Source organism: Vidua macroura, chromosome 11, assembly GCF_024509145.1.
Source record: "Vidua macroura isolate BioBank_ID:100142 chromosome 11, ASM2450914v1, whole genome shotgun sequence".
Classification (NCBI taxonomy): domain Eukaryota; kingdom Metazoa; phylum Chordata; class Aves; order Passeriformes; family Viduidae; genus Vidua; species Vidua macroura.
Genome location: NC_071581.1, coordinates 15,115,146 through 15,142,243, shown reverse-complemented (window position 1 = coordinate 15,142,243; position 27,098 = coordinate 15,115,146). Strand labels below are relative to the sequence as shown.

Sequence of the window (27,098 nt, the reverse complement as noted above, 5' to 3'; positions counted from 1 at the left end):
CTCGGTTCCAGACCCTCAGCCCCTCGGCCTACCCGGACAAGGCCGCGTGGCTTCCTCTCCCACACCCAGCCCATGGCTGGGCAGGGGAGCGTCTGCACTCTCTGACCACTGGAACCAAAGAGACAGATCCCCTGGGAGTTCTTGCTTTTAACCCCCTGTGTTCTCAGAGGCATGTCCATACTTTCAGTGGTCACTCCAGGTGCCAATATCCAAACCTGACCACTGATTGGTCTGACCCAACTTCCTGGAAAAAATTCACTTCCATGTCAAACCACGACAAGTTAGTACCTACCATTAGGAAAAAAGATATGGGCAATTTTCCAGCCTGTCCTCCAACCTGCCACAATTTGTTCCCAATTCCACTTATGCTTTCCCAAGCACTCAGTGCTGCTGCCAGCTTGACGCCATCAGAAGCACAAGGGGCTCGCTCCCTGTTCCGTGACCTCTGCCACTAGTGGAAGCACCAAATTGGACTTGATACAAGACCAAAGCCCCTGGACCCTCAAATTAATTACGCTTCACAGGGTGGGATAATTACTGAAATTAGTTTGAGACATTTCTTTTCTCTTGACCAGCACATGCTGGAGAGAGCATGTTACCTGTAGAGTTTGTCTCAAGGATTAGATAAGCCTTCTAGGACATAGGTTCCCAATTTCCTTTTTCTTTTGCACTTAGAGGCACTATTTTTATAGAATCACAGAACATGCTGAGTTGGAAGTGACCCACAAGAATCATCAAGTCCAAGTCTTAGGCCTGCACAGGACCATCCCCTAGAGACACACTATGTGCCTGAGAACATTGGCAAATGCTTCTTGAACTCTGTCACTGTTGGTGATGTGACCACTTTGTCGGGCAGCCTGTTCCAGTGCCCAATCAGCCTCTGGGTGAAGAATCTTTTTCTGACATCCAACCTAAACCTCCCCTGAAACAACTTCAGGCCATTCGCATGACTCCTGTCACTGGTCACCACAGACAAGAGATCAGTGCTCCTTCTCTTCCCCTCATGAGGAACTTGCAACTGCAATGAGGTTTCCCCCCAGTCTCCTCCAGGCTGAACAGAACAAGTGACCTCAGCCACTACTCATATGGCTTCCCCTCAAGGCCCTTCACCATCTTCCTTACCCTCCTTTGGACACTCTGTAACAGCTTAATAGCTTTTTTATATTGCAGTGAGCAAAGCTGCACACAGGACTCAGGCTGAGGTGCAGCAGAGCAGAGCAATCCCGTCCCTCGACTGGCTGGTGACGCTGTGCCTGCTGCACCCCAGGACAGTTTCCCACAGGCCCATAGAACGCAGTGCTCCGTAATACCAGGGCACCCACAGCTCTGGCTGCCATCCGAGCACAGCCACCTCCTTCACAAAGAGAAGTAACGTGAGCTGGAGGCATTTCTGCCTCCTCAGCAGTATGTCTAAATATCTTTAACGAACATAAGAGCAAATAAACAATAAATATCGTTATCATAAGTGAGAGAGGCTGTTGACATCAACCAGCCTGAGTGCTCACAGGGGCCAAGAGCAATTTGGCTGAGGGCAGTCCTGCTGCTGAGGCATTGTGACCCACTCTGCTCAATTTTCCAGGTGACTCTGCAAGACAGCTGAACTGTTTTTCCCCCCATGAGCTGTTTTTTCCCTATATTCTCCCTTTCACAAACCAGCAAAAAGGTGAGTCTTTTAAGGAATTTACTGCCTTGGTAGAAAACCGGCAAAAGTACAGAAGCAGAAAGTCTTGTCACGTCACCTCACAAACGGAAAAGGAGAACTAAATGAAATCCCACTGGGATGCTCTGGCTACCTCAGTGTAACAAAGTTCAGTTTAAGCTGCTTGTTTCACTTGCTACAGTGCCTGGGTTTAATCCAATTTGATTTGGGACACAAAGTAGCTGCTTTTTTGCCCTCCAGGAAGCAGCCGGTACAGGCAGAGCAGAGTAAAGCCCTGGCCCATCCTGCCTGGTGTGCAAACACACACACCAAGCTGTGCTCATTGCTAGGCTCATGTTCTGCAACATTTTTGACTATTTGCCAAAATCTCACCAGAGTCCCTTCAAAAGCTGAAGCACAGGGTAAGTGCTACGGCAGCAAAGTTCCTTGATGCGGAGGCTTGGATGGAGCTGGCTGCTTCCTCACCCTGTGGATCACCAGTCTAACACCAGATCATCCCTGTTAAGAGGGAGATGTGGAGGACAGCCCTTCTCCGAAAGCACAGCTGTCCAACTCCAGCCACCCCCCAACACCACACCTCTGCAGGGAGCAGCAGGGCCTGGATTGTTGCCAACCAAGCAGCTACCACAGCCAGCTCTGGCCAGCACCGCACTGTCCCCCAGGCCTGCTTTCACGGGAACTAAAATTTAAAAAGGTACTGCCCTGCAATAGCCTAGAGAAAAATATTTAAAAATGCCCATGCACAGCTAAGAGCAAAGCCCTGTCTGCAGGAGCCACAGCACTGCCTGGCTTTACCTATCACCTCACACCAGATTTACTACAGGAATTGCCAAGGGGCCACCCTCCACCATGATAACAAAATCATCCCAGAGACAGAGGCAGAAATAGCCACATAGTGGCTTTGTGCTTGAAACACGAGCAAAACAGCTCAGCCTCTCATGACAGCTCTGCCCTGCACAATGCAGAGACACTGATTTCTTTCATCCTTCCATCCCAAATCTGCCCCTTTGACTCCAGACAGAGATGAGCGAATATTTAATTAACACATTTGACCTTTTATCAGCACTCAGTGCTGATGGCTTTCTGAGGTGTGCTTCCCTGCAGCCTGCTGCAAACTTGGGAGTAGGAAAGTGTAGGAAAGTTTCCTCACATACCTTTGAACATTTTCTGACACTCGAGGTTTGAAAATTGAGAATGTGAAAGCATCATGTTCCAAAATGTTAATAGCATTTAAGTTTATATCTCTTATTTCTGCATGGTGGTAAAAAGTAGAAAACAAGTGTTACCCAGAAAATCAAAAATCAAAGGACTACCTAGAAAACCAAAACATCTTCATTCTTTTCCCTGTGTATGTTTGAAACTTTCTAAATTTCTTGTGGTAAGATGGGGCTAGAGTTGACAGAACATAAATGATGCCTCAAAATAGCCGAGAACAAGAAGCTCATTGCACTAATACAGCAGAGAGCATCCTGGTCCTTCTGGTTTAGCTGTTACCAGAGACCTTCTCACAATATCATTCTGCCAACCCTTAGGTTTCTGAACATTGTTAAAATGCCAAAAATTCTCATATCAGTGAGTTATTTTCATTTAAAAGACGCCCCATGTGTGTAGCCTGACCTTGTTCAACCCTTTTCTTTCCCCTCACCTGGCTGTATCAGGATGGTTCAGCAAGGACTCATTCACTAAATGCCTTCATTATTTCAGCCTGAAGCTCAGTGTGACCTGGAAATAATACAAAGCAAGAGAAACCTCACCTGCATAAGGGAACCCTTGGTAATGTTCATAAGACATCCAGCGAATGTCACTGAATCCTATTTTCAAAGTACAGCAGCACCACTTATATTTGATAATAATAAACACTTTATTTTTACAGTATAAAAATATAGGAACAAAATACTATACAGAAAAATATAAAGTTAAGTTGAGATCTTCTCAGTCCTATTTAAGACAAACAGGATCACATTGTGCAAGCCCCAGCCTTCAGCAAATACAATTATCCTGGCACCTGAAGTGGTGGCACACTCAATCTGAATGGGACAGCTGCTGCTCACCACATCCAAAGGCAGAGGTGTGCCAAGGGATTACATTCCAGCACAGGGAACTTGTCTTGCAGCTTCCAACATCCTCGCAAGTTTGACTTTGTTACATATAAAATGGAACTGAAGTCCCCCTCCATGATCTGACCTGGAGATGAGTATTTACAGTAAGGTGCTAAGAGAGCACCTGCCCACACATCCCCGGGCTGTGATCCCACCCCACGGGCTCGCATTTACACAAACCAGTAGCTGCAGCACGCTCACACAAACACAACTGGAAGCTCCCTGTGACCAGTTGTGGAGCTGTAAATTGTCGTTTAAGGAAGACAAAAGGTCAGTAAAAACAAGCTGATGAAAGCACTGAGCTTCCGCTGGTTCCTCAAACCAGAAAAAATCCAGCTCCTCTATCCCCAGACAACAGAAGCAGCCAGCATTCTTTTCCAATGTACTGGCTGTTTCACTACATTCCTGTCTTTAAGAAAGAACACTGTGGACTGCAGCAGCCAGCAGTACAAGAATCATCCCCCTCTTCTTTGCCTGTACTTCTCCAGTACTATTTTCATCTTCCACAACCAAACTGTCCAAGTTTGTTGCAGGTAAAGCAGGAAAGAGCGAAGGGAAAGAAGGCAGAGAATGAAGGAATTACAGTGCAAATTATATGCTCATGGAAAAAAAAAAACATGAAGGAAAAAGGTTCTCTGTAGATTTTTCAAGCCTGTTCTCTCCATGGCCCCAAAACAGGATCCATCCTTGTTAGGGAATAATTGCCAACTGACCCTAGACCTTCAACAGCACACTGGGAGTGTGCTTCCCATGGCAGTGAGCTTGCTTTCACACTGTGTATCAGCAATGCTACAAGATGCCTTCTCATCACCCAGTAATCATAGCAAGCTTCCACAAGAAAGTGCAGTGAGAGTCTCAGGTCTTCAAGCTTCTCTTATTTTATTCATTTGTAGCAGAGATTTGAAAGTCCCTGTGCTGTATGCACAGCGGGAAAAAAAGTGCAATAACACACTGGAGACACTCCAGGAACTATTGCTGTGCTGAGGCAGCTTGTGGAGTTCGACTAAAAAAAAATTGACAAAAGAAGAAATAAGGACAGAGGCCTAAAGAGGAATACAGAAGAAGAAAGGAATTGCTCTGGGCACCAGCACATCCCAGTTCCTTCCCACTGCCAGAAAGGTGCTGTAATGGATCCTGTCTCCTGTAAGCAGCAAGTGCAGGACTGAACAGTTGTGTAGGGTTATCAGCAGCATATTTGGACAGTCTGTGGCAAGCGTAGGGACAGCTCACTGCCATTTATAGATATTCACCATCTTCTCTGTCAGAGTAGCCAAGAGGTGGCTTTGGTTCGCTTCCAAGGGGCAGATATCCAGCACAGGCAGGTCAGCTGGCAGCTTCTGCAGCAAGGAACCGCTTCCAGCATCCCAGAGCTGTGGGAGGGACAGACAAGGTCAAGGACTGCAGAACTCTCCCCTCCTACCCAGAACAGACCTTCCTCTCTCCAGAAAAGATTTCCTCAATTTACTCATAGGACCTTTTCTCTACTTTCACACTTTGCTTGGTGGTCTTTAACAGACTTGCAGCACAATGCCACCCTGACCACCCTCTCTGACCCTGCTCACGAGCTCTCATGCAGCCTGTTGTCCATCTTCTGCATTTGGGCTGCTTTTTCACACAAAAGGCAACCCTTATCCTCTTCCCCATCATTCCTAAAAAGCCTGCATCCTTCTCCCGCCGTGCTTACAACACTAACTATCCCACTGAGTCTGTTACACCACTCAGAGGGCCCAGCTGTGCCACTGTGCCCAGCCCCATTCCCCTGGGGGACAGCAGGGGCTCACTGCCTACGTGCCCTTTGATGGATGGAGACCACAGGCCTTGCCTAAGACTGGGAGTCCCACGCTATCAGGAACTTACATCTGCCACAGCAGTACAACAGACCAGCTAACACACGGGAATGTGCATGACAATTCCCATCAAATCACGCTGATGCTGTGACTGATAAGGCTTCTCTCCTAAGAGCTCCAATAAACCCCTACACCACACTGAAAGGAGCAAGACATACCAGAGCAGAATTGGATGCCTCATCACCAGCACACACAAAGACACTCCCATCATCCTCTGGGCTCTGAAAAATGGCACTTTTGGTCAGCAACTTGCAAGTGGGACCAGCACTGAAAGTCTGAACCGGGTTAGAAGAACACACCACATCTTCTGAGCCCTCTGTCAGTGGGCTGCAAGTCAGTTCCATCATCACACAACGCATACATGGGTTATTTTTACCTGTGTAGTAGAAATAAAAAGGTAACTTTTGAAAAAGGTACACAGAGATAAGCTTTAGCTGTAGGAATACAAGCAGCACCAGCCTGCAGCTGCCTCCTTTTGCTCATCCCCAGTTTTTCTCGATGTGCAGATGCTCATTGCTCTAGTAAGAGCAGGTGCTGTGTTTCTGCTGTACCCACAGCACCAAAGCTGCTGCTGAGCTCAGCCCAGAGCAGTGAGAAGCAGTGGTCAGAGCCTGCAGAGACATCCCAGTACGTACCAGGCCTGTACGTGGCCAGGCAGTGCCGCGTGTTGATCTCTGTTTGGAGATCGATGCAGCCTCCGGGTTCCAGGGGCAGGTGATGAGGCCGGTAGGAGTTGCCAGCTTTCTGTTCCCAAAAGCAGGCTCCTTCCAAGGTCCCAGCCAATATCCCACCATAAGGCAGCGACGCTGAGGCCATCCGGGGCAGGTAGGACAATGACACCATGGGGCACCTGGAAGGGTCATTGGCAAGAGTCAGTGCTGTCAGCTGCAGCTCTGCTGGTGTCCTGCTCGCTGCTGCAGAGCTCCAGTTCTCCAACTGCATGGCAAAGAAAGGGCCTAAGCAGGCTGTGAGAAGGTCCTTTAAGCAAGGAGTGCCAGTGGATGTGTCGAGCATAAATTAAATCCAGCTTAACTGCTGAGCCTTATGTTTTACAGAACCAGCAGACAGCACACATCAGATGAGCGCAAATCAGCGTTTGATTCCCAGAGTATAAGAAACAGAAGCATCAAAATTTCACATCTCTTTGTAATTTGTCCTTTCAAAATTAAATACTAAAGCCAGCTCCAAAACAAATTCAGCTCTTCTGTTTATACTGCACCAGTGGGTCTATTTCTGACCCTTGTGTGCCTTAAAAGGAGCACAAGTGCTTGGCACCTGCATAAGGTCATATATAAGCACCATACAACTGTATGAGATTGTGCTAGATGTGAATTTTTGAACAAGAGATTCACATAATACAATCAAAACTATTGTAATTGTTGTGTGACTTATGGAAGAAGCTGTGTTTAACTTGATGTATATTAGTTGAGAGGAATGATAAATCCTTCTGCCATACCTTGACTTCTGAGGGACCAGTTCTTGGACGTGAGAGTTTGTGTCTCTCAGATCATATATCATGATAGAGCCATTGACCAATCCAGCATAGACATAGTTTGTATCATCAAGACACCAACAGCAGCTCCACACAGGACGGCCAGCATTGTATGTCTGCACCACAGTGTTTGTTGCCAAGCTGCAGAAGAAAAGCAAAGTGTTGGCCAGTTGCACAAGTATCTACTGATGAGAAAACTGCACAATGAAAGTAAGCTAATCTAGCTTCTTGAAGTCTTCAGACAAAAGCATCTCTCTTTAGACCAAACTCTCAATTAACTCCTCCTTTACTCCAGACATGAATCTAAAAACCCAAACAGAATAATCCCTTGGACATTGTCAAGTGATTTATAATTCTTCCAGGCCAATGGTTCTTTTTCCAGTTTGATCTTTGGAGACTGGGAGAGGAAATCTCACAGCAGGGTCTCAGCTGCCTTACTGGCAAGAGAAAGCTAAGTTACTTTTCTGGAAACAATTAGGAGGAGCAATGCTGGTGTAGTCCCGTAATACCACATATTCCTGAGATCACAGGGCTCATCTCTTCACATTACATCTCTCATTAATTATTTCCCCTTTTTTTTTTTTTACACAAGAGGAACAGTATTTATGCCTCAAAAGAATCCACTTTAAGCAAGAGTGAGACAGTGAGTGGCTAAGGACAGTTGAAAGTACATTTATAGTATTAATTATTCCTTCTACAAATCAAGTTTCTAAAGAAGAAGAGAGTCCACAGAGGAGCACAGCCCAGAATAGCAGATGAAGTTGGGATCAGATCAGGACGTATTTGCAAAGGGCAGCATTGTCAACATGCTTTTGTACACTGGGAACAGCACAGAAGACTGCACATATCAAAGTAACTCCAGACATCCTTTGTAACACATGTGCTTCTCCCTGGGGAAGGTGATTATGCTCATGACTCCAGAGAAAGAAGTAATTGCTCCCAGGTAAGTGTAAGGGGAACAACTACAAAGATCTAGCTGGGGAAACGGGGAGTTTGATACCAGAGCAGTGACTGGGTCAAAACAACAGGATGAAAAAAAAACCCCAAACCAAACAAACTCCCAGTGCTATTTTAAACAACTGCAAGCCAGAGCAGGAGACATAAAGGCATCTTGGATAATTCTTTCAGGGAGGATGACTATGAAATTAGTAACTAGGGAAGAAAGATTGCCAAAGAGGACTATTCTTTCAGAGGGAGACTGAAAAAAGTATGAAGATGCTGCTGAAGCCAACACCTAACTCCAAGACATTCTGGGATCAAGCACAAAAGCAAGAGGATCACAAGCTCTGATGCAGCCAACCAGGCAGTGAGAGGCAGATATGGAAATGTCTGGTTCCTTGTCCCAGTGTTTGCTAACTCTTCAGATTAAACCATGAAAAGAATTATCAGCCTAATCGGTTAGAAATCTGACACCTTGACTTGAGCATCAGAGACAGTTTTGTTTACTTTTAACTAGTCTAGCAAACATTTCAACCTGGTTACAGGAAATAAACATTCTGTACATTTCTGTTGCAGGATTAAGTTCTCTTAATTGCTTCACTTGTGGGAAAGAATTGAGACTAATTAGTCAAAAAACAGACACTTATCCTGCCTAACCAAATACCGACAGACAGATTGCACAGAGATGTTAATATAACTCAGTAAGAATCAGTCAACCAATAAAGTTTTGAAGCACTTTAAGATTAAGACTGAAGAGCAGCAGAGCAGCAAGAAAACACACGCATAAGCTGTAAATTCTAACAGGACTGGACACATTTTTCTCTTAGTCTCTGCATAATTAGTCTCCAACACACTGCTTTAAGACTCTGCTAGCTCTAGAGAGCCTCTTAGCACATGCTCAACAATGCTGCTTATGCATTTCACATCCCAGATAAATTCCATGATCTGCAAGAAGTTCAAAATTGATGAAGTCAACATCAGTGCAGAGAAGGAGAAGCCCAGCCTAACTAGTCCTTTACTTCTGCTTCATGCTATACAAATTCTCACGCTTCACATTTCCCTGCACTAACAGAAAACCAAGTGGACAATAAATGTCATGTCTATATATTACGTTATTTATTCTCAACACAGTTGGCTAATCCGTGCTGAATTACTTGTTTTCCACAGGAAAACAATCAGAGAGAGGTAGCTCTGTGACACCTCCACCTTAAAAGATGCAAAAGCATCAATAAGTCCTCCTCTCTGTTAGTTCCTACATGCAGGAAGAATATGCAGCCCTGATCTTTGCAGCGTCTTTCAGAAAGCAGAATAGCAAGTGCTGCAAGACAGAACAAAATCCAACCCAACCTCTTGCACACAGCCAAACTCTGCAGAGACAGGCAGCAGGGCTCACCTGGTGAGTTTGAGAGTGTTGTCCAGGGCAGCAGAGAGCAGCAAACCATCGGCTCGAGTGCCAAAAGCCAGGCCCCGAATCTGTTTGCTGTGGATGGGGATGTACTGACTGCTCTTCAGGTTGGCCAAGCTCATCATCTTGACACCACAACCTGCCACAGAAGAAGGGTAAAGCAGACTACTGAGAAGCAGCATATGCATAGAACTGGCTATTCTATGCCAGAACTACAAAGTCTGTATTGAAGCCTGTGGTGGGATGAACAAGTAAGTTATTGGTTGTTTGGGCTAAGACTGCCACAAGTCATTCTTTAATTCAAATGGCAACAAAGCTAAATCCTTAAGGATCCCAGCCAGCAAGAGCAAATTCAGTACCAGTGTTACAATTCTTGTTACAAGGCCTGTTGCTCTTTAGCCAGCTTCTTCAAAGACACTCTTGTGCAGATAAAACCACAAAGAGCAGGATTACATGGCTATTTAAGAGAACAAGCATCACAGCAAAGAATGGTCACAGGTGAACTTAACCTGTGTGCTACAAGAGTCACCACAAAGCCTCCATTCAGAGATTCAGTCTCTGGCTACAAATGCCAGAAAAATGAGACCAGTTAAAAGCAGAAAACCACTTTGTTATGCCTAGATAAGGCACATTAACCTCAAACCCATTAAACAAATAAAGTAAGTTTCATCACTCAGAAAGCATTTTGCAAGTAAGTGCTCTCAGACTCCTAATGCCACACATATGGCACTGAAAAAGCCACTGGCACTGGTCCAGATGTCAGGTCACTGGCCCCTGGACATAACAGTGAGACAAAGCCAGGGCTGACTGTGACTTCTTGGCTTCCTATTTCCTCATTAGGGAACAGTGCTTCAGGCATTCATATTAAAAGGAGTTTGCTTTTGGCTGCATGTGCATCAATCCACCTACAATTTGGGAAGCAGTGTTTCTCACTTAACCACTTTTCTGCAGGCCCCACTGCCTGGCCTTCTTCTTTCAAAAGATCCACCTTTGCAAGAATTACCAGACACACCTTTTACCTTCCTGTGTATGTGGCATTCCAGCAGGAGAGCTGAAGACCCTCTGCTAGGACTCTGCCATAGAAGTGCCAGGGAAACAAGCTCCTTTGCTAGGTAGAAGCTACAAATGGAGGTGCCAGATGAAGTATGGGGAGTCTTACAAGTATTCCCAGTCTACAAGGCACATGCAAAAGCCAACCAGAAAAGCAGGGAGCAGGGACAAAGCAGAAATGACATTAACTTGTACTTCTGAACCCCCAAATGTTGACTTGCTTAATTACCAGGAATAAAAGTAGACTGTGGAGAAGGCTGTGATACCACAAGACAACTCAGTGAGTCACAGTATGCCATCACTCTGCAGTTCCCAGTCTGAGACACCAAAAAAACCTTTTCCAAGTGGTACTTGCGCTGGCTTTGGCTGGAGGGGAGGCTGCTTGGGAGGCAGGTGTGGGAGCTGCCAGGCTGCTGCAAAGTGCTCACATTGTACTGGGCCACCAGAGCCTTCAGCTCCTGCAAAGAAAAAACCCAAAGAGCTTTAATGCATCACCAGCACTGTAACCTTCTGTGCCCCCTGCTTCAGGTGCTCCAACTGTACTTGTTCTCAGATAAGAGGAAAATATAGTCCCATTTCTAAGTCCACGGCTATGACAGTGAGCAACAGAAGCATTCAAATGCTGTGTAAATACTGGCAAAATGTATTCAAAGTCTGTTATTGTATGTATTACACTCTGTGAAAGAGAGGACTCTTGGGCAACACATAAAAGCCAGTAACAACTATTACCAGATCAATGCTGTTTAGAAGGGAATGAACGGCCAAGTATTACGTGCCCCTAAACCACAAGAGAAAGTCAATTAAAACCATTTTCCAGAATTTCCAGAATACCCCATAAAAAATAAAAGCCCAAGATTCAACACAAAGGGCATTGCAGGAAACAAGTCAGTCTATTTAATGACGATGACCCTGTTCTTGTAAACTCTGTGCAGCAAATTCCAGGAATGACACAACGCTCAAGAGCTCCGGCTCTGTCTTCTATCACCTCCTCCCCTCTTTTCCTCCACCTCAGCTGATGAATGCTCAAGGAATTCAGCAAAGGCATGGCCAAGAACAGCTTCTGTGAAGAACAAGGTATTCCTTGAATTCCTTTTTCTGCTGAGATCATCAGGAGCGAGGTGGGAATGAAGGTAGTGGCATCAGCATATTGTGAGTCAACTAAAAGTGTCCCTTCCCAAAAAGTATTTTGACCATCTTGTAATCCAAGGTCAAAACCAGACAATACAGGATCCCAGGGATATTTAAGAGGGAGGGTATACTGAAGGAAAATTGCTACTTGCTTTCTGTTGTCTAAGAAACACAGGTTCTGCTTCAAACCCTATGTAATCTTTAAACAACTAAGGGTCACAAGAATGATATTGTGAATATATCAGTAATTGCAAGCCAGCCTCAATACTGAACCAGCCACCACCACTTAACCAACATCAAAGCAAAGGCAGCAGTTTTCAAAAAAGGCAAGATTAAAGTTCAAGCTCTACATTAATAGTTATGAAGACCTATAACTGTTGGAAGCTGCTCAAGAGGAGAACAGTTCTGATACTTAACAGAGGTCTGATCTCTTTGGCATCAAGCACATTGCAAATGTCCCAAGGGAATATAAAAGTTTAGGAAAAAAAAAAAAATGGAAAGAAAAGGAAGCTGGAGAGTCCAGATCATCCCATTAGAGCAAGAGAAGACAAAACAACCTGGACAAGGAAGAAGGGGTGTGAGGATTGTCAGGATGCTTATGATGAAAGCTGTAGCTTCAGGCTTAGAGTAAGCAGTCAGTCAAAACACAGCTAACTTAGAAGAGAGTAACTTTTAATCAAAAATGTAATAAACTCAGTATTCCTAAAAGGTGAAGGGGGAAGATCACGATCACTGGGGATCAGAAGAGATTAAAATTATCTGTTGCTCTGGGGACCGTACAAAACTCTCCTTGTCACCTGCACTCAACATTCAACTTTCACACAAGTTATTAAAAAGGAAACCAGGCAATTAAAATCACAAGGATTATTAGTACAATGTTTACCTTTAAACACAACGGAGAAACCCAGCAGAACCAGGAAGTCTTACTGGAGGCACATTAGCAAGGTGATTAAAAACATTGCGCTGCAGACCAATTCCACTAACTGTGCTCAAAAGAACATTCTGTTCATTATGTAAAAACCTATACTTTCCTTTAAGATGCTTTGCAGAATTTTCCTGATGCCTGGTGTCAACTAATGGCCTTGAGAGCAGACTCCTCTCTCTGCACATGCTATGACTGTCTCTAGATTTCAGCTCACCTTTGCAGTGACAAATGAACACAGTCACACCAGGGGGAAAGAATAGGCTATAGAGCAAAAGTCTTCCTGAGGCACATACAGGAGAAGAAGAAGCAGAAGAGCACAATGAATAGGAAAGGAAAACCACCAGCTACAATAAATTCAGAACAGTTTTGAGTTACTAGGTTACAGCCCTAATAGCTGATATGAAGCTTTCAAGACAAAGCAGGTATCAAGGACTGCCACTCTCTGGCTGTTTCCCACAGAGCTCTTACAGAAGCCACACCTGCCACCTGGCTCTGCACAGCCCCAGCCCTGCCTTTAACACAGAAACACAGGACAGGACAACCTCAAGCTGTGGTGCAGACATTCCACCTTCCACCTCTGTTTGGGGTTGAGGTTCAAATTCAGTCTAAAGGACATGGAGCATTTCTAACTGGCCTCACTCTAAACAACAGCAATGAAATACCAGCTTCCACTTCCCCAGACATCAACTGGAGGTGAAGACAGAGATCACAAAAATGAACAATTTTTATTCAATAAAACAATTAGCCTATTTTTTTTTTCTAGAGGTATTGGATACATAAATTTTTATTGATATTTTGCCATTCATTTTTTTGGATGCCCTGAAAATCCTATTTTAAAAAACCTTTTCCATTACATCAAGCAACATAAACCGATCTCTGCAAGGGTCACAATTACATTTGCCTTCTTCTCCACAGCAGCATGCAGTCTCCTGTAATTTCCCTGCCAGTTCTCCTTTTCCTGCTCCATACCCAAACAGAGCTACTGCCTCCCATGTGCAAAAATCAGATCTCCTACCCCAGCTGATCAGTGCTATTAATACTTGAAGGCAGAGATGGGGTGCTTATCATCAGCTACTTTACTGAAAATACTGGCAGATTCAGGAGGAGTACTGCAGTTGCTCACATTTCATTCCCAAGTTCTTTCTGCACCCAAAAGAAAAAACATTAGGTAAAGTAAGGTGTCAGCAGCACTGGTTCCAAAACACAAGCCTGAACCTCCATGTGGTGGGCAGGACACAGCTCAGCACAGCCCCCACGCCTGAGGGCTTTCTGCCAGAGCTCTCCTCAAGTTCATTTCCTCATGTATTTTCATACGGCTAAAGACTTAAAAAACATCAATTTCCAAGTCTCAATAACATTACGTACTTCAATAACAAAGTACAATGAACAAGACTCTCAAAGGGTAAGAGCACAGAAAAATGCATACAAACCTAAAAAAAGGTCATAATTAGTGCCATGACTGCTGCTGGGCACAGTTCAAGAGCACTAGCAACAAAAAACCTGAACAACTGGACCTGACACTGCAATCAACCAAGCTGGGCTGGGCTAGAAACCTCCCAACCTAAATACTTCTGTGCAAGTAGTTGTTTTACTGTATGACTTCTCATAAAACAAGGAGCTCATTAGGCATCTGCTCAAAATGCAATCAAACAAGTTAAAGACTTTTGAGGACTTCCCGCTGACTTTTTTGCTCCCCAGTATATTGTTTTACTTTCAGTTTATTCACAGTATAAACAAGCACCTTAAAAGTGCTTCCAGCATTTGCATTAACCACTACAGTACAATGCTGAATGCAGTATAAATACTGAAACAGAGCTTAAAGAACACAGGGTACCTAACCTTTATAACATGTGACTTCGATTCAGTTAGACTGGATACTCCATCATTTAAGACCAAATGAATTGCAGGAAAACATTATGGACCTCCAATTTTATCTTATTTGCATTTTTCTTAAGCCAAAGTTTGCACTGGACCAATTTTCTTATTAGTGATGATGATGAGCATATGGCTTCATGCAGGAATGTAGGGAATTTATAAAGCCTTATCTTATGTCACACAGGAAGACTTCAGCAAAGAGGATGTTGCTTAATGTACAGATATGAATAGCCAAGGCTATCAAAAAAAAAAAGTTTCCAGGAATAAAGAAAAGACTAAAAATAAGCAGGCTACTAGACAGTGAGAAGATATCATCTGCCTCATTCAACAAAAGGTAGCAAACGGGCAATGAAACAGACTCTTGGAAAACCTAGGTTTTCACTGGGAAACCTTCACAGTTTGAAGCACGGGCAGAGTCCATAATTTATAGCAATCCTGAAAAAGCAGCTAGGATGAGTTACAGAATATCTCAGTATTGTGTAAGCCAGAAGGAAGCAGTCATTCAACAACCCATCATTTATAGTCAGTAATTTGTGTTCTAAGAGGTGCCTCTCCACAGCTGCTCAGCCCATGTACAGCCTCCTCTATTTGACAGGCCAGGGCCCAGGGCACCAGAAGGTGTTAAACTGAAATGCTGACTAACCTTCAAAAAAAGCCCAAATCCCTAGGGTTTTTTTGTTTTGTTTTGATTTTGCAAGTAGCCATGCCTCTTCACAAACTGCTCCTCAAAGACCCTTGACTAACTAGCGATAATAGGTTGCATTGCAGGTTTACTACAGAGCTTTCCAAAGCTTATTTTGGTGCAAGTACAAGAAAGACGAGGAGATGAAGTCTAGTTCTTTATTACCGTGCCTTTCCAGGCACCACAAAACCTGAGGGGGAACCTACAACATCAGCATTCAACTCTAGTACTGTGCTGCAAGTTCAATTAAGTCTTAAAAGCACAAGAAAAAGTCAGAGGTTTTGTAGCACACGTGAATATTCCAGCCCAGGATGTCTTTACCACCTTGGGATGATTCACCAATTGTGTTTCTAAACCTTGATGATTACTAACACTGGAATCCTGTCTTCTCACCTCTAAGGGAAGATGGAAAAGGCAGGCTGAAAAGAAAGAAACATTCTGTGTATTTGTAGCATGAGACTCACCTGAACTTGCTTGCGGAGCTTGCTGCATTCATCTGTCAGAACCTGGAGCTGGAGACGGCTCTGTGCAGATTCCAGCTCCGCCTGTCTCCGCAACATTTGCTCCTTTTCTAAAGAGCTGGAGGAAGGAGAGGAAAGCAATCCTTAGGGCTAGGTATTATCTTGGATACTTTTCTGAGCTCTCAGCTCTTGCCCTCTGACTTCATCCCACCATAAGTTCTGTTCACGCAAATCCACAGTCACAGAAAACCTGGTACTGCACTAACCCAACACATTCACCTTGAGATATTCAGTTATGCAATTGTTCTGAATGACTCACTTCAAGTATTGTTCCAGCAGCCTTTCTCCTCGTCCTCTCCAAAAGGGCTAATTTAGTAGAGCAGAGTGCAAGAGAAATCAATTTCCTTTCCCCTACAGAAACACTTAAGCAAATCCTATACCACCATGTCCATGTAATACACTGTGTCAGTAACACAGCACATCATAGCATAACTATAGTACAGCAACATCTTCAGGCTTGTCTCTACTACCAGTAGCTAATCTTGTATTTTAGGAAACTATATCTGTACCAGAAAAAAAATGATACAGATAAATGCTCTGTGAATGCCCGTAAAGAAGACCCACTTGCAACCTCACCCTGAGCCCAAAAGTGCATACACACCATTTAGCGGCAGCACTTTGGATACGTTACTTGAATTTATTTCTCTTTCTTACAGGCTTACATGAAGGAATAGCTAAAGTGGGGAAAGAAACACCAAGACTCCTTAAAATTAGCTGTACACTTGGTCTATGTTGCCCACTACATTCTGTATGTCAAAAGCTGCAATATTCCAGTTATTTCTGTCATTCATGTGCAGGGAGCTCTAGCTTGCCTAAGTATTTTGCAAATACACAGGCCTAGCCTTGCACGTTCCAAAGCACAGAATTCTGTCTTTTCCTTATAGCTTTTTCATGTGATTTTTTTTTTTTCCCCCTGCAGAAGAAACAGATGAAATGCCCATTTAACAACCACAAACACATTATTTATGTCCGTACCCAAAGCCTGAAGGCTGGTAGGTTTTTTGAATGTGACAAACAAACCCCATGATCTTGTACCTAATTTAAGACTATGTGCAAACAAGACTAATGCATGCACACACACATCTCTGCTCCACTCATGGCTGTGTGCCAGAAGGCAGCCACTGCCAGCAGCTCCACGGACCCACAGACAGTCACTGCTCTGCTCCCTGCCTACAACAAAAACAGGAGGCAGAGGAGGGGCAGGGCGTGTGGGGAACAGCTGCACTGAGGTTCTGAGACACAAACGTAAGTCAGACAACTACCCCTTCATGAGAGATAACAAGATTTACACACCCAAATGTCTTCTGTGCTTTTGAAAAAAATAATATATAGAATTTATTTTTCTGTGTTAATCCAATGAAAGAAGCATCACCTTTCTAAAGGTACACTTCAAACATCATCAGGCTGTGGCAATCTGGAAAGAAGAGAGATTCTTTCCTTCCTGACTGTTACTCCTCAATCATTTCTGATCTATAATTACCAGCATCGTGAGGTTTCTGTTGAAAGACTGCCTTGGAAGAACATTGGTATAGTTGTAGACATGTGAAGAAACCCCAATTAAATTCTATTCAACCCAAGACTCAGAAGAACTCAGATATCTGCAGCCTTTTCATTTCAGAATAGTATCTGTGACAGCATCTTACTGAAAAGAAATGACTCCCCACTTTCATACCCGCTTTTCCCTTTTCCAATACAAAGTCTACATTTCAGTTGGAAAGGGAAGTGGGAGTCATTGTAATGCTTGCTGACCTTTTGCAAGTAAAGCTACATGAAGAGTTTGACAAAGCAAGATGGAAAGTGATTCGTATGAGGTATTACTCTGTTTAATGCATACAGAAAAGATGGCAGAAAAGGTCAGCTGTTCACCCTCCTTGCATTCCTAACTATGCCCTGCTTTTCCCATCTAATCACAAATTAGCAATATACAGCTTTTTGGCATCAACTTTGCGTGTTCTCCCATGATAACATTTCAGGATATAGCACAAGACAGCTTTTGCTGTTTCAGGGCCACAAAATGCAAACTCCAGAATTCTGTTCCAAAAGAAAATTAAGATGTGCAACACAGCAAGACCTTGCTTCTTTAAAGTAGCTACACTCCTGATAAACCCCAAGGGAATGCACAAATTGCTTCAGACAACGCAGGAAATGAAAGCACAAAGCAGAAGCCAGAGTGCAGCTCTCAGTGCCAGGTACCTTTATGCAGAGACTCCGTACCTTCTCATGCGCTCCTGCTCACTGGTGTCCAGTGCTTTCAACGTGCGGGCGTACAGGACCACGATGTCGGAACGCTTGGCCTTCTTATTGCACTGAAATCAAACAGAAGCTCAGCTCATCTACAGGAATTTAACTATCCAAACTATGCATCCCTACGAGTCCCTAGGTAGTGTTTTATTTAGCTCTGAAAGGAGGGGCTTTCTACTGGAAAACAATGCCACAAAAGCAAGTATGTTTGCAATGTGGTCCCTCATACAGACACCAGAGCTCTAATCAGGGCTACAACTAAAGTTGCATATCCTACTGCATCTTTAATAATCCATTTCCCTGCCTCCCACTAAATGCATTCTGCTAATGCACCAGCAAAGCAGCATGGTCAAGTAAATTCCAGGAACAAAAAAAGCCCAAATCAGACAAAGAAGTGAAAATAAGTAGCTCTAGAACAAAACACCAGCCCAACCTCAGATCTGAAAACACCAAGACTTGCTGCTTGGCCAACAGACAAGGATTTAGGAACCCCTGAGTATACTCCGAACTCTTATTTCTGTACTATATTCCTTTAATCACATTGTACAGGCCGAAATCCATAAAAGTGTTCCAATGTTGTATGAAACACTGACATCTCGCTGACTTCAGTGACACACAGGGAGTCAGATATTTCAATAATTTTGTGCATCTAGCTGCAATCATTTAGTACATTATATTCACCTTAAAAAGAAGGCAAGTTAGAACTTGCAGATGCCATAATTTCTTCCAAGTTTGTTTTGCAAATATTCTTTGTTGATGAGAAAAGAGGCAGGTGAATACTCAGATGGAGTAACCTCAGCTAAACATTAAATTACTGTGTATGCCTCAAATGCAGAGTTGACTATTACTCAGCAGCACAAAGGTACCACAAGCAATAGTGTCAGAGTAGAAAACCTCCCCTCTTTGTAAAAACTGCCGTAAATGGCCAAGCCAGTTTTCCTGGCAGTCAGCAGCTGCCACTGGCAGGATCAGCAATGCTGCAATTTCACAGTAACTCACACTCAAGCCACTTAGTATACAGACCATGCACAGCAACTCTGGCCATTCAACCAGAGAACACCCAGTTGCAAAGGAGGGTGACTGAAAATGAAGGGAAGATGATTTAGCTTCAAGGTTCTCTCCAGAGCAAGTTTTCCCAGGAACTTTTTAGTATTTGTATCATTGGAAGAGAAAGAGGGAGCAAACAACCCTTGAGATGTTAGTGTTCAAGAAGAAAGCAGTCACAAAATTCCAAAGAGTAAATATGCCAGGCAGGTCTCTCAGAATTCTGTCTGGGCCTGAAGTGGGGGAAGAAAAGCTTACACAGAATTGACAGGGGTAAGAAAAATCAACTTTGGGCCTTTGCTATGGCAACAGAGATTCTTTAGGTTTAGTCACAGCACACGTCAAGAGGAAGTTTCTTGTTGAGAGAAGGGAATCCTGCAAAGTCAAGCAAGAATACAGAAGCTCTCAAAATGACAAAGCCAAAGAAGCCCTGGGCTTCCAGCCACCGACTCAGAAAGTGCCAGAACTGAATCCTATTTACAAGGTACTCATTGACTTATTTTTTGTCAACATTACTTCATGGAAAAAAAGGAGTAAAGAATGGAAACACATCACATAGAAGTGTAGACCTCATCGAAGGAGATCAGTATTAACCATGGAAAGAAAGCTGAAAAGAAAACTTTCAAAAGCTGATTTACCACTTGCAAAGGGACATTAAAAGATGTAACCTGGTTCTCAGTTTGCTCTCTGCCAGCTTCCTAAACAACCTGGTCCTCTTAAAGGCTGCAAAAGCAGACACAGCTCAAAACAGAAGACTAATCAACTGAAAACTGAATTAGATGATCTTTAGGGTCCTTTCCAACCCTAACCATTCTGTGGTTCCAAAACATTTCTCAGACAGATTTTCTGTCCAATAACACAGTCTTTATGCTTAGTTAATTGCGTCTAGGAATCCATCTGCTATTTCCATTCCAGGTGGTTCTCTCCAGGACCAAACTGGGGCATTCTGAAACCATTTCCAAGTTTAGCACTTGAACGCTCAAACTTTTGCATCTGCTACTCACAAATGCTCTACTTCAGGGAGAAGATCCAAGTCATAACCCATCCTTTAAAGTACTGCTGGTTGTTATCGGCGTAATAACATCAAAATAATGGCAGGGTTTGTTACTTCTGACAGCAGCTTCATGCAGCAACCAGTTGTAACACTTACAGTGATCACATCTCAGGCACAAGTTAGGCGCACACAGTAAGTGCTTTAAGTGCTTTCCAGTGCACACAAACAGCCATTTTACCTGAGGGCACTTCCCTGCCTGTCCCTTGAGCCACCTCTCAATGCAGGTGTAGCCGAAGAGGTGCCCGCAGCGCAGCGCAGACAGACGGTGGTCCCCAGCGTTGGTCCACTGCTCAAAGCAGATTGCACAGGTATCTCCTTCCTCCTCATCCAGAGGTGCAGCAGGAACTGGTGGCTCCGATTTCTTTAGTGGTGTTGTCTAGGATTAAAAATTAAAAAACCAACACAACTGTTTCAGAAAATGCAGCTTTTATCATATATAATCTGTCTCCAAAAGCATTTAGTTCACCTTACTTGCTTTTGCTGGACTTCAGACTCATCTTCGTGATTTTCATGTTCTGCAGTAGCTTGAGACAAAGCTTGAGATGGTTCTGCTTGGACTTGACTGGAAACTAAAGAAAGCATTGCTTAAATAACCTGATTCATAATGGGGTGAAAAGGAGTTTTCCTGCTTTGATCTGAAATCATCAGGGCACAGGTAAAGTAGTGACATAGCAAAGGTTACTTACAAAGCTTCAGATCAGTGCCCTGGACACAGTCTGTGTGTAAGGCCTTCTACATGAACAGTAGTGCTGAATAATTTTATCTTTTCCTTTATGAAAAGCAACAGAATTTCAGTGAAAAGGGAGAGGTCTTTTGAGGACAGCAATTGTTATCAGAATTTTCTGACCTGCACAAATCAAACAAACCTGGTCTATAGTTAGGCTGATGTAAGATTTTATTCCTGCATCATTATGCCCTGAGAAAGACAGACACCAATAGCAGAAGTTGCTTTGCCAAAGGATCTAAGCATGCACATTTCATGTGCCAAGAAAGCATTTCCCATATGCTGGCTGTCCATTCACTCTGACTTCAGCAGTTTTCCAGCTGGTAATTGTCTGAACTACTAATTCTGCTGGTATTCTCCCTATGTTTTTGTGGTGGGCCTCTGTCAGCCCATCTGTTGAGGCATGGCCACACTGAATTGCTATGTGGAGATCACCACCACTAGCACAGAAATCACTGCCTCCCCTCTAGCTCCTGACAAAAGAATCAAGGCAGAATCAGTAATCAATGCAGATATTCTCCATCCAGTGGAAGCATTACCTGACCCTGGCTAATGTCAATAAAGCCTCTGTGGTTCTGGGCTGTAAGAGGAGCCACTGGCTTATATAAGCAACAAGGGAATTCCAGAAAATGCAGCAGAGAGCATATGTTCACACAATAATATACAGCACTTAACAGCTTGAGCTCCTGTCATGTGTAAAACTAGCCCAGAGCAAGCAGAATTGATCTGTTCAAAAGACCCCTCATACACATACCCTTTGAAAAAACGTAATGAGGTGGGCTGGCCAATCAAAACCAAAACTGAGGGCAGAGAGTCAATCATAAAAACATTCCTTAGAGATGGAAGTAAAAAAATATCCTTATTCTTGTACTCTTTGGGCATCAATAATCTTGACTAGCAAGCTAATTATTTGGTACTCTTACATAAACTGTGCTTGTTCATCACAAAAAAAAGTCATAGAAGTCTATGTCAGCCTGTGAACATGAATTTAAATAAAGAATTGTGAGACAGAAAGAAATGAGGAAAGAAAAACAAAAAGCACCTCCATCTCCTCAGCTAAGTGTCACACAGGAATGAAAAATAAACTAAACCAGGCTGAAATCTCAAATAATTAAAAAATACTGAATCATATCCTTCTCTGAAAGCACTTGCTGATGTCCAAGCTGTGACCTGATGTCTTGAATAGCACCCTTTAATAATATATGAGAGTGGAAGCATGGCAAGCAATCTCTAAACTTAAGTTACAAATAATCCTGGAAATGTTCAGAGTAAGTAGCAGTCTGCAAACACAAAAAGATTGTATTTAACATTATGGTAGCAATCACCCATTGCTGCTGCTGCTCTTAGGAGCTGCTTGCCAGGAAGCCGTGTGGCAGCAGCCTGCTCCTGTCAGCTGTGGGCAGGAAGATCTCTGAGCACTGTCTGTTGAGAAGCTCAAAAGGATTTCCCTGCTGAGTTTTCAAACAGCAAGAAAAATGTCTGAAATCAGTCACTACACAGCTCCAATACAGCACAAACCTCCTGAGCTCGCTGGAGGAGTCTCCTGGGCTGATGGTAACAGTGGTGCTGCTGCCTCCACTGCTTCCTCCTCCTCCTCCTCCTCAGAAGTGCTGCTGTCAGAGTCACTCACTTCTATTGTCTCGACTGGGCGCTGTGCCTGGGTGTCCCTCGCAATATGGGGGAACTCTGGGTGTGGAACTGGTCCTGCAGATGGCTCTTGGGTCCTACTGAGTTGAAAGTAATGGTCCAACGCTGCCCTGAGTCCAGAAATGCAAGAAACAAAAGCCACAGTCATTTCAGGTAAGCTAAAGACTCATCACGTTTCCCCATGAATGTTTGCAGGAAAATTTCTAGGCTTTGACTGCAGCAGGAAGGTGTCACTGTTATCCAGTCAGGCCTTCTCTGGTAGGGGGGCAATCACACAGGATAGACCACGCTGTGAACAATCAGCAGGATCAGCAACAATCCATTTTGCTTAGTTCAAAGAAAATCTTCTCATTACAACAATGATACTGCCTTCTTTTGGGGGAGAAGGGGATGGTGGGGTTGGAGAAGAGAAAAACAAAGTAGTATCATTCTCTAATAAGCCTAAGGAAACTCCTAATCTGTCTCTCCAACCCTAACTCAGCCCTGAATCCTGGAGGAACTGGTACTGCGAAATGCATACCACTTGCATCAAAGCCCCATTCCATTGACTACTTTGTGCTTAATCTTTCTACTTTCCCTCTTTTCTACTGGAACTTCATCCCTAGATAGAAACATCCTCCCCTCTCCCCCCATCAGTTCAGCTATCATCTCAATTATCCTTCAGATTCAAAGAAGTTTTTTTGGGTTGCCTTTCAGCCCTCACAACTACAGTGACCTTCACAGGCAATCTGAGGGCAAACGATACAGTTGTGTTTAATCAACTGGGAGGAGAGGAGCTCTTGGTCTTGCTGAATTTAAAAGCAATGCTTCAGTTAATTATAATTTCACCCTTGGCGTGTACAAAAGCTAGAATGATGAGAGAAAAACAAAAACTAGAAATTTGGATTTCTTTCTGGCTGGAGAGCATGCCCACTCATCCCCCTTTAATCCCATCCAAATTGTATTAAATAGAGAGGATTTTTTGTTTTGTCTGAAAGTAAAAAAAAAAAAAAAACCAAACCAAACCAAAAACAAAGCCCTACAGAAAAATATCAGTTTGTATGTTTGTAAAAGTTTCTGCAGCAACTGTCACCAGCAAATGTAATCAGGCAGACCCCAAATCAAAGGCGAAATGCAAACCAGAGCACAAGCTCCACTGGGCTAAATGCTGGCTGGAACTGACGAGAATCAGTACTGCAGCAGGAATCATGGACAGGAATCTGGCTGTGCGGAGGGAACAGCGGCAGCACAAGCTCTGCAAGCAAAATTCAAAATGTAGAAGGGCTCAGAAGTCAACATCACCCCTGCCAACATATGAAACAGGGGGATTCACTTAACAAGGGCAAAGAAGCTGCCAGAAGAGACCAGAAGTCGCTGTGCTATTACTGAACTTAAATGGTAAGTGAGGTACCCTGGATTTGGCCCTAGCCACACACCTGAGCTGGGCTCTGTAAGCCGGGAAGCAAGGGACATTTTGAATTGATGCTGGACTTGATCAGAGGGCAGTTCAGACCCAATTTCATTTCTGCTTTACCTGGCACTGATTGTCCTCTGGGAACCACCAATTCTCTGCTGCCTGCGAGCTCTCCTCACTTGCTGGCGCTGTGTGAGCTGTGGCACAGGCAGCGGTTGGTGCTGATCAGACACCCCTTGTAGCCTCTGCAGCCCACTGGGGGCCATGGCAGGACCCGTCTGCAGGCCAGGCTCTGCAGCTGCTTCCCTTGCACCAGCGCTGGCTGTGACAACAGCATCGTCAGCAGGAAGGGCTGCAGTGCTGCCTTCTCCTTCCCCGAGCACAGGAATGTGGGACGAGAGCACTGTGTGACCAGAGGGCTCGGGGCCGAGTGTCTGGAGGGTCTCCACTGAGTAATCAGCCACTGGCTGGAGATCAACTTCCATCTCTTCTTGAGCCATTTCTGCAAGGAGTTGAAGAAAACTAGTATTTACTTATAAGTGTACCCTACCTGTAGCCTGATGGTAGCAAGAACCAAGTACAGCACTCAGTGACTAGAAATGTTTTTAGAATTCAGTCAAGAGAAAATTTGTCCTTTGCAGCAGAGCTAAGCCACAAGTCAATACACATATGTGAGCTGGGAGCACCCTCCCAGAGTCCTGGGCTCAAAGTCTTTGGCTCGACAGCAGCTAGCATCAAAGGCACATTGCAAAATCAACTTAAATAAGCATTTGGATGAGTATGTCAAGTTAATATTTTCTTGCTGCCATCATTTACTTGCCAAGTAAATTCATGTGGATCTTGAGGAACAGTTGGAAATATCTGAGAGACTCTCCCAGGTCCAGCACTGCACAAGCACCCACAGATTCAGCCAGAAACAAGCTCTGTGACACAGTCCTTCGCTACACTGCTCTCTTGACTGATGTTCAGGTTTTTTCAAATAAAATTGCCTTATTGTAACAGATCACTGTGACCCTTACCCACAGTGCACTGAACAACCCTTCAGGTATTTACTAACACCAGGCAAAACCAGAAAGGGCATGACAGCAGAACATGTGACTGAGACATTACTGGTACCAATTTATCTGCAGCATCAGCATTTGCGGATCCATATTCAGCCCAAGAGTGGATAAACATGAAATTTGCAGTAAAACTGCAAATATATTAAGGATGGCTGCCCTCCTGCATCTCTGGCATATGGATCTCAGGCTACCTCCAGGAGTACTACCTTAGGGTTTGAAAGAAAAACAGAGACAACAGTTTGTGCATTATTAATTCTCATGCTGCTGTCAGCCACCACATTAAGATCACTTTGGTCACACTGTTCTTACAACACAAAAAAATTCAAGATTGTCTCATTAATTGAATGAACAGATTCACCAAAAACTCAAAAGTCCTTTATTGGAATCAGTGTGTTGATTAAATTCTGCGAGCTGCTGGAAATCATTCATGTTCTCCAAAAAGTACTTAAGCAATCATAAACTTGAAAAGCCTTGGGAATTGCAGACCTTTAGCACTATTCAGAAGCCCAAAGCATAAACACCAGTTTTACCAAGCTGGTAAAACTTACCCAGCTATGGTTGCATAAAGAGAGCAAATGCTAGTTGTGTATAAAAAGTAGCTAGGAAACGTACACAATAATTAATAAAAGCGGTTGTACTAAGGTTCAAATATTTTTACAGATATTTTAAGAAAATCTAACTTATGAATTTCATCATTCTTATCCTGATCACCAATTCACAACATACGAGTTGTGTATAAAAAGTAGCTAGAAAACATATACAAGAATTAATAAAAGAGGTTGTACTAAGGGTCAAATATTTTTACAGATATTTTAAGAAATTCTAACTTATGAATTTCATCATTCTTATCCTGATCAGCAATTCAGCTTAAGCTAGGCCAAAAATAGATGTTACCACTTCCCACCAGAACAGCTGCATGGCCACCATGAAGTACTGCAGCTCTAGTACTGTGTTCATGCTAGAACTGGCACCCAAAACTGTAATAAACACTTTATTTTCACCACATAGAATCATGATGCTAAGGGATAAAGACACAGTCCCAAATGCCCCTGCCAAGGGCAGGGACACCTCCCACAAGGCCGTATCCAGCCTGGCCTGGAGCACTTCAGGGTTCGGACATCCACAACCTCTCCGGGCAACACGTTCGATTACCCATATTAACTGGGAGATTTATAAAAACGTTAATACTGGCATTTTCACGACTAAATCTTGGAATCTGGCCCAAAGAATTATCAAGTCAGGCCTCCCTCCAGCCAGCCAGGCAGCCCCGGGAAGAGCCCGCAGATGGAGGGTCTCCACAAACCCTCCCGGGCCCAAATGAGGAATTCCGGGCGCCTCCAGAGGGCCGAGCCTGGCTGGCAGCACCGGGGCTCGCACTGAAGGCTGAGGCAGCAGCTTCCCCTTGCGGAGGGCAGCCGGGCCCCGCTCCGCACCGCCCGCAGGGCTTCTGCCGCGCCTGCTTTACCATGAACTCAACAAAAATAAAACAACCCCAACACGGCCCAAGCGAAACACACGCTCCACAAGCGGGGATTCTCTGCCGTCTTTTTCACAGAGCTCGCATATTTTAAAGACAAACCCGTCATAAAAAGGACACGGGAGAGGGATTTGCCTCCTGCGGCAGCAGCAGGCAGCCTGAGCGCTCGGGGGAAACAAGCCATGCTGGGGAACCCGGCCCCGGCCCCGGCCCCGGCCCCGGCCCCGGCCCCGGCCCCGGCCCCGGCCCCGGCCCCGGCCCCGGCCCCGGCCCCGGCCCCGGCCCCGGCCCCGGCCCCGGCCCCGGCCCCGGCCCCGGCCCCGGCCCCGGCCCCGGCCCCGGCCCCTCGCTCACCTCCGCCGGGCCCAGCCGCCCGCTCGAGCGCCGCGCCGCCCCGCCCCCGCCGCCCTATTGGCTGGCTGCGACAGCCGCGCCGGCTGCCATTGGGCGAGTCGGAGCCGGTTCCGCCTTCTCATTGGCCAATCCCTCTGTCCGTCGGTTTAACGCAACTGGGAGTGACGGGACGAGCGGCAGGGAGGCAGGGCGTGCTCTGATTGGTCAAAGCGCCGCAGTGAAGGCCGGCTGATTGGGCAACGAGATCTGACGGCATAGGGGGCGGGGCAAGGCCAGGGGAGCGAGTTTTCATTGGCGGAGACGCCGCGTGGCGGAAAGAGCGGGAACGCAAGTTCATTCAAACCAGAGGGAAGTGGGCGGGGCGTTGCCATGGCGGCGGGGCCGCCGCGGCGGGCTGGGCCCGCAGTGAGCCCGGGAGAACCGGGGGGAGCTGGGGAAGTCCGGGGGAACCGGGCAGAACAGGGGGAAGCCGGGGGGAGG

General features: G+C 44.8%; 1 protein-coding gene across 2 annotated transcripts; it reads right to left on the bottom strand.

Annotated features, from left to right (window-relative positions):
* Positions 1-4,621: 4,621 nt before the first annotated feature.
* RFWD3 (ring finger and WD repeat domain 3) lies at positions 4,622-26,689 on the bottom strand. 2 transcript variants are annotated; one of them, XM_053987745.1, is made up of 13 exons: positions 26,619-26,689; positions 23,847-24,228; positions 22,205-22,443; positions 20,434-20,531; positions 20,141-20,338; positions 17,838-17,929; positions 15,567-15,681; positions 10,722-10,950; positions 9,431-9,581; positions 7,063-7,239; positions 6,242-6,456; positions 5,765-5,982; positions 4,622-5,129 (listed from the first exon to the last, which is right to left on the bottom strand). In XM_053987745.1, exons 2-13 carry the CDS (start codon positions 24,224-24,226, stop codon positions 4,986-4,988), a joined length of 2,256 nt encoding a protein of 751 aa, XP_053843720.1. In that variant the 5' UTR covers positions 24,227-24,228; positions 26,619-26,689; the 3' UTR covers positions 4,622-4,985. The 2 variants fall into 2 exon arrangements, with proteins under 2 accessions (XP_053843720.1, XP_053843719.1); XM_053987744.1 differs by lacking the exon at positions 26,619-26,689 and adding an exon at positions 26,367-26,437.
* Positions 26,690-27,098: the final 409 nt, after the last annotated feature.

Excerpts from the sequence above, each read along its gene's own strand:
- RFWD3 (XM_053987744.1), bottom strand. Across the intron at positions 20,532-22,204 it reads TCCTCCAGCGAGCTCAGGAG|TTTCCAGTCAAGTCCAAGCA; the intron begins GTTTGTGCTGTA and ends TGCTTTCTTTAG. Across the intron at positions 15,682-17,837 it reads GAGCAGGAGCGCATGAGAAG|CTCTTTAGAAAAGGAGCAAA; the intron begins GTACGGAGTCTC and ends TCCTTCCTCCAG.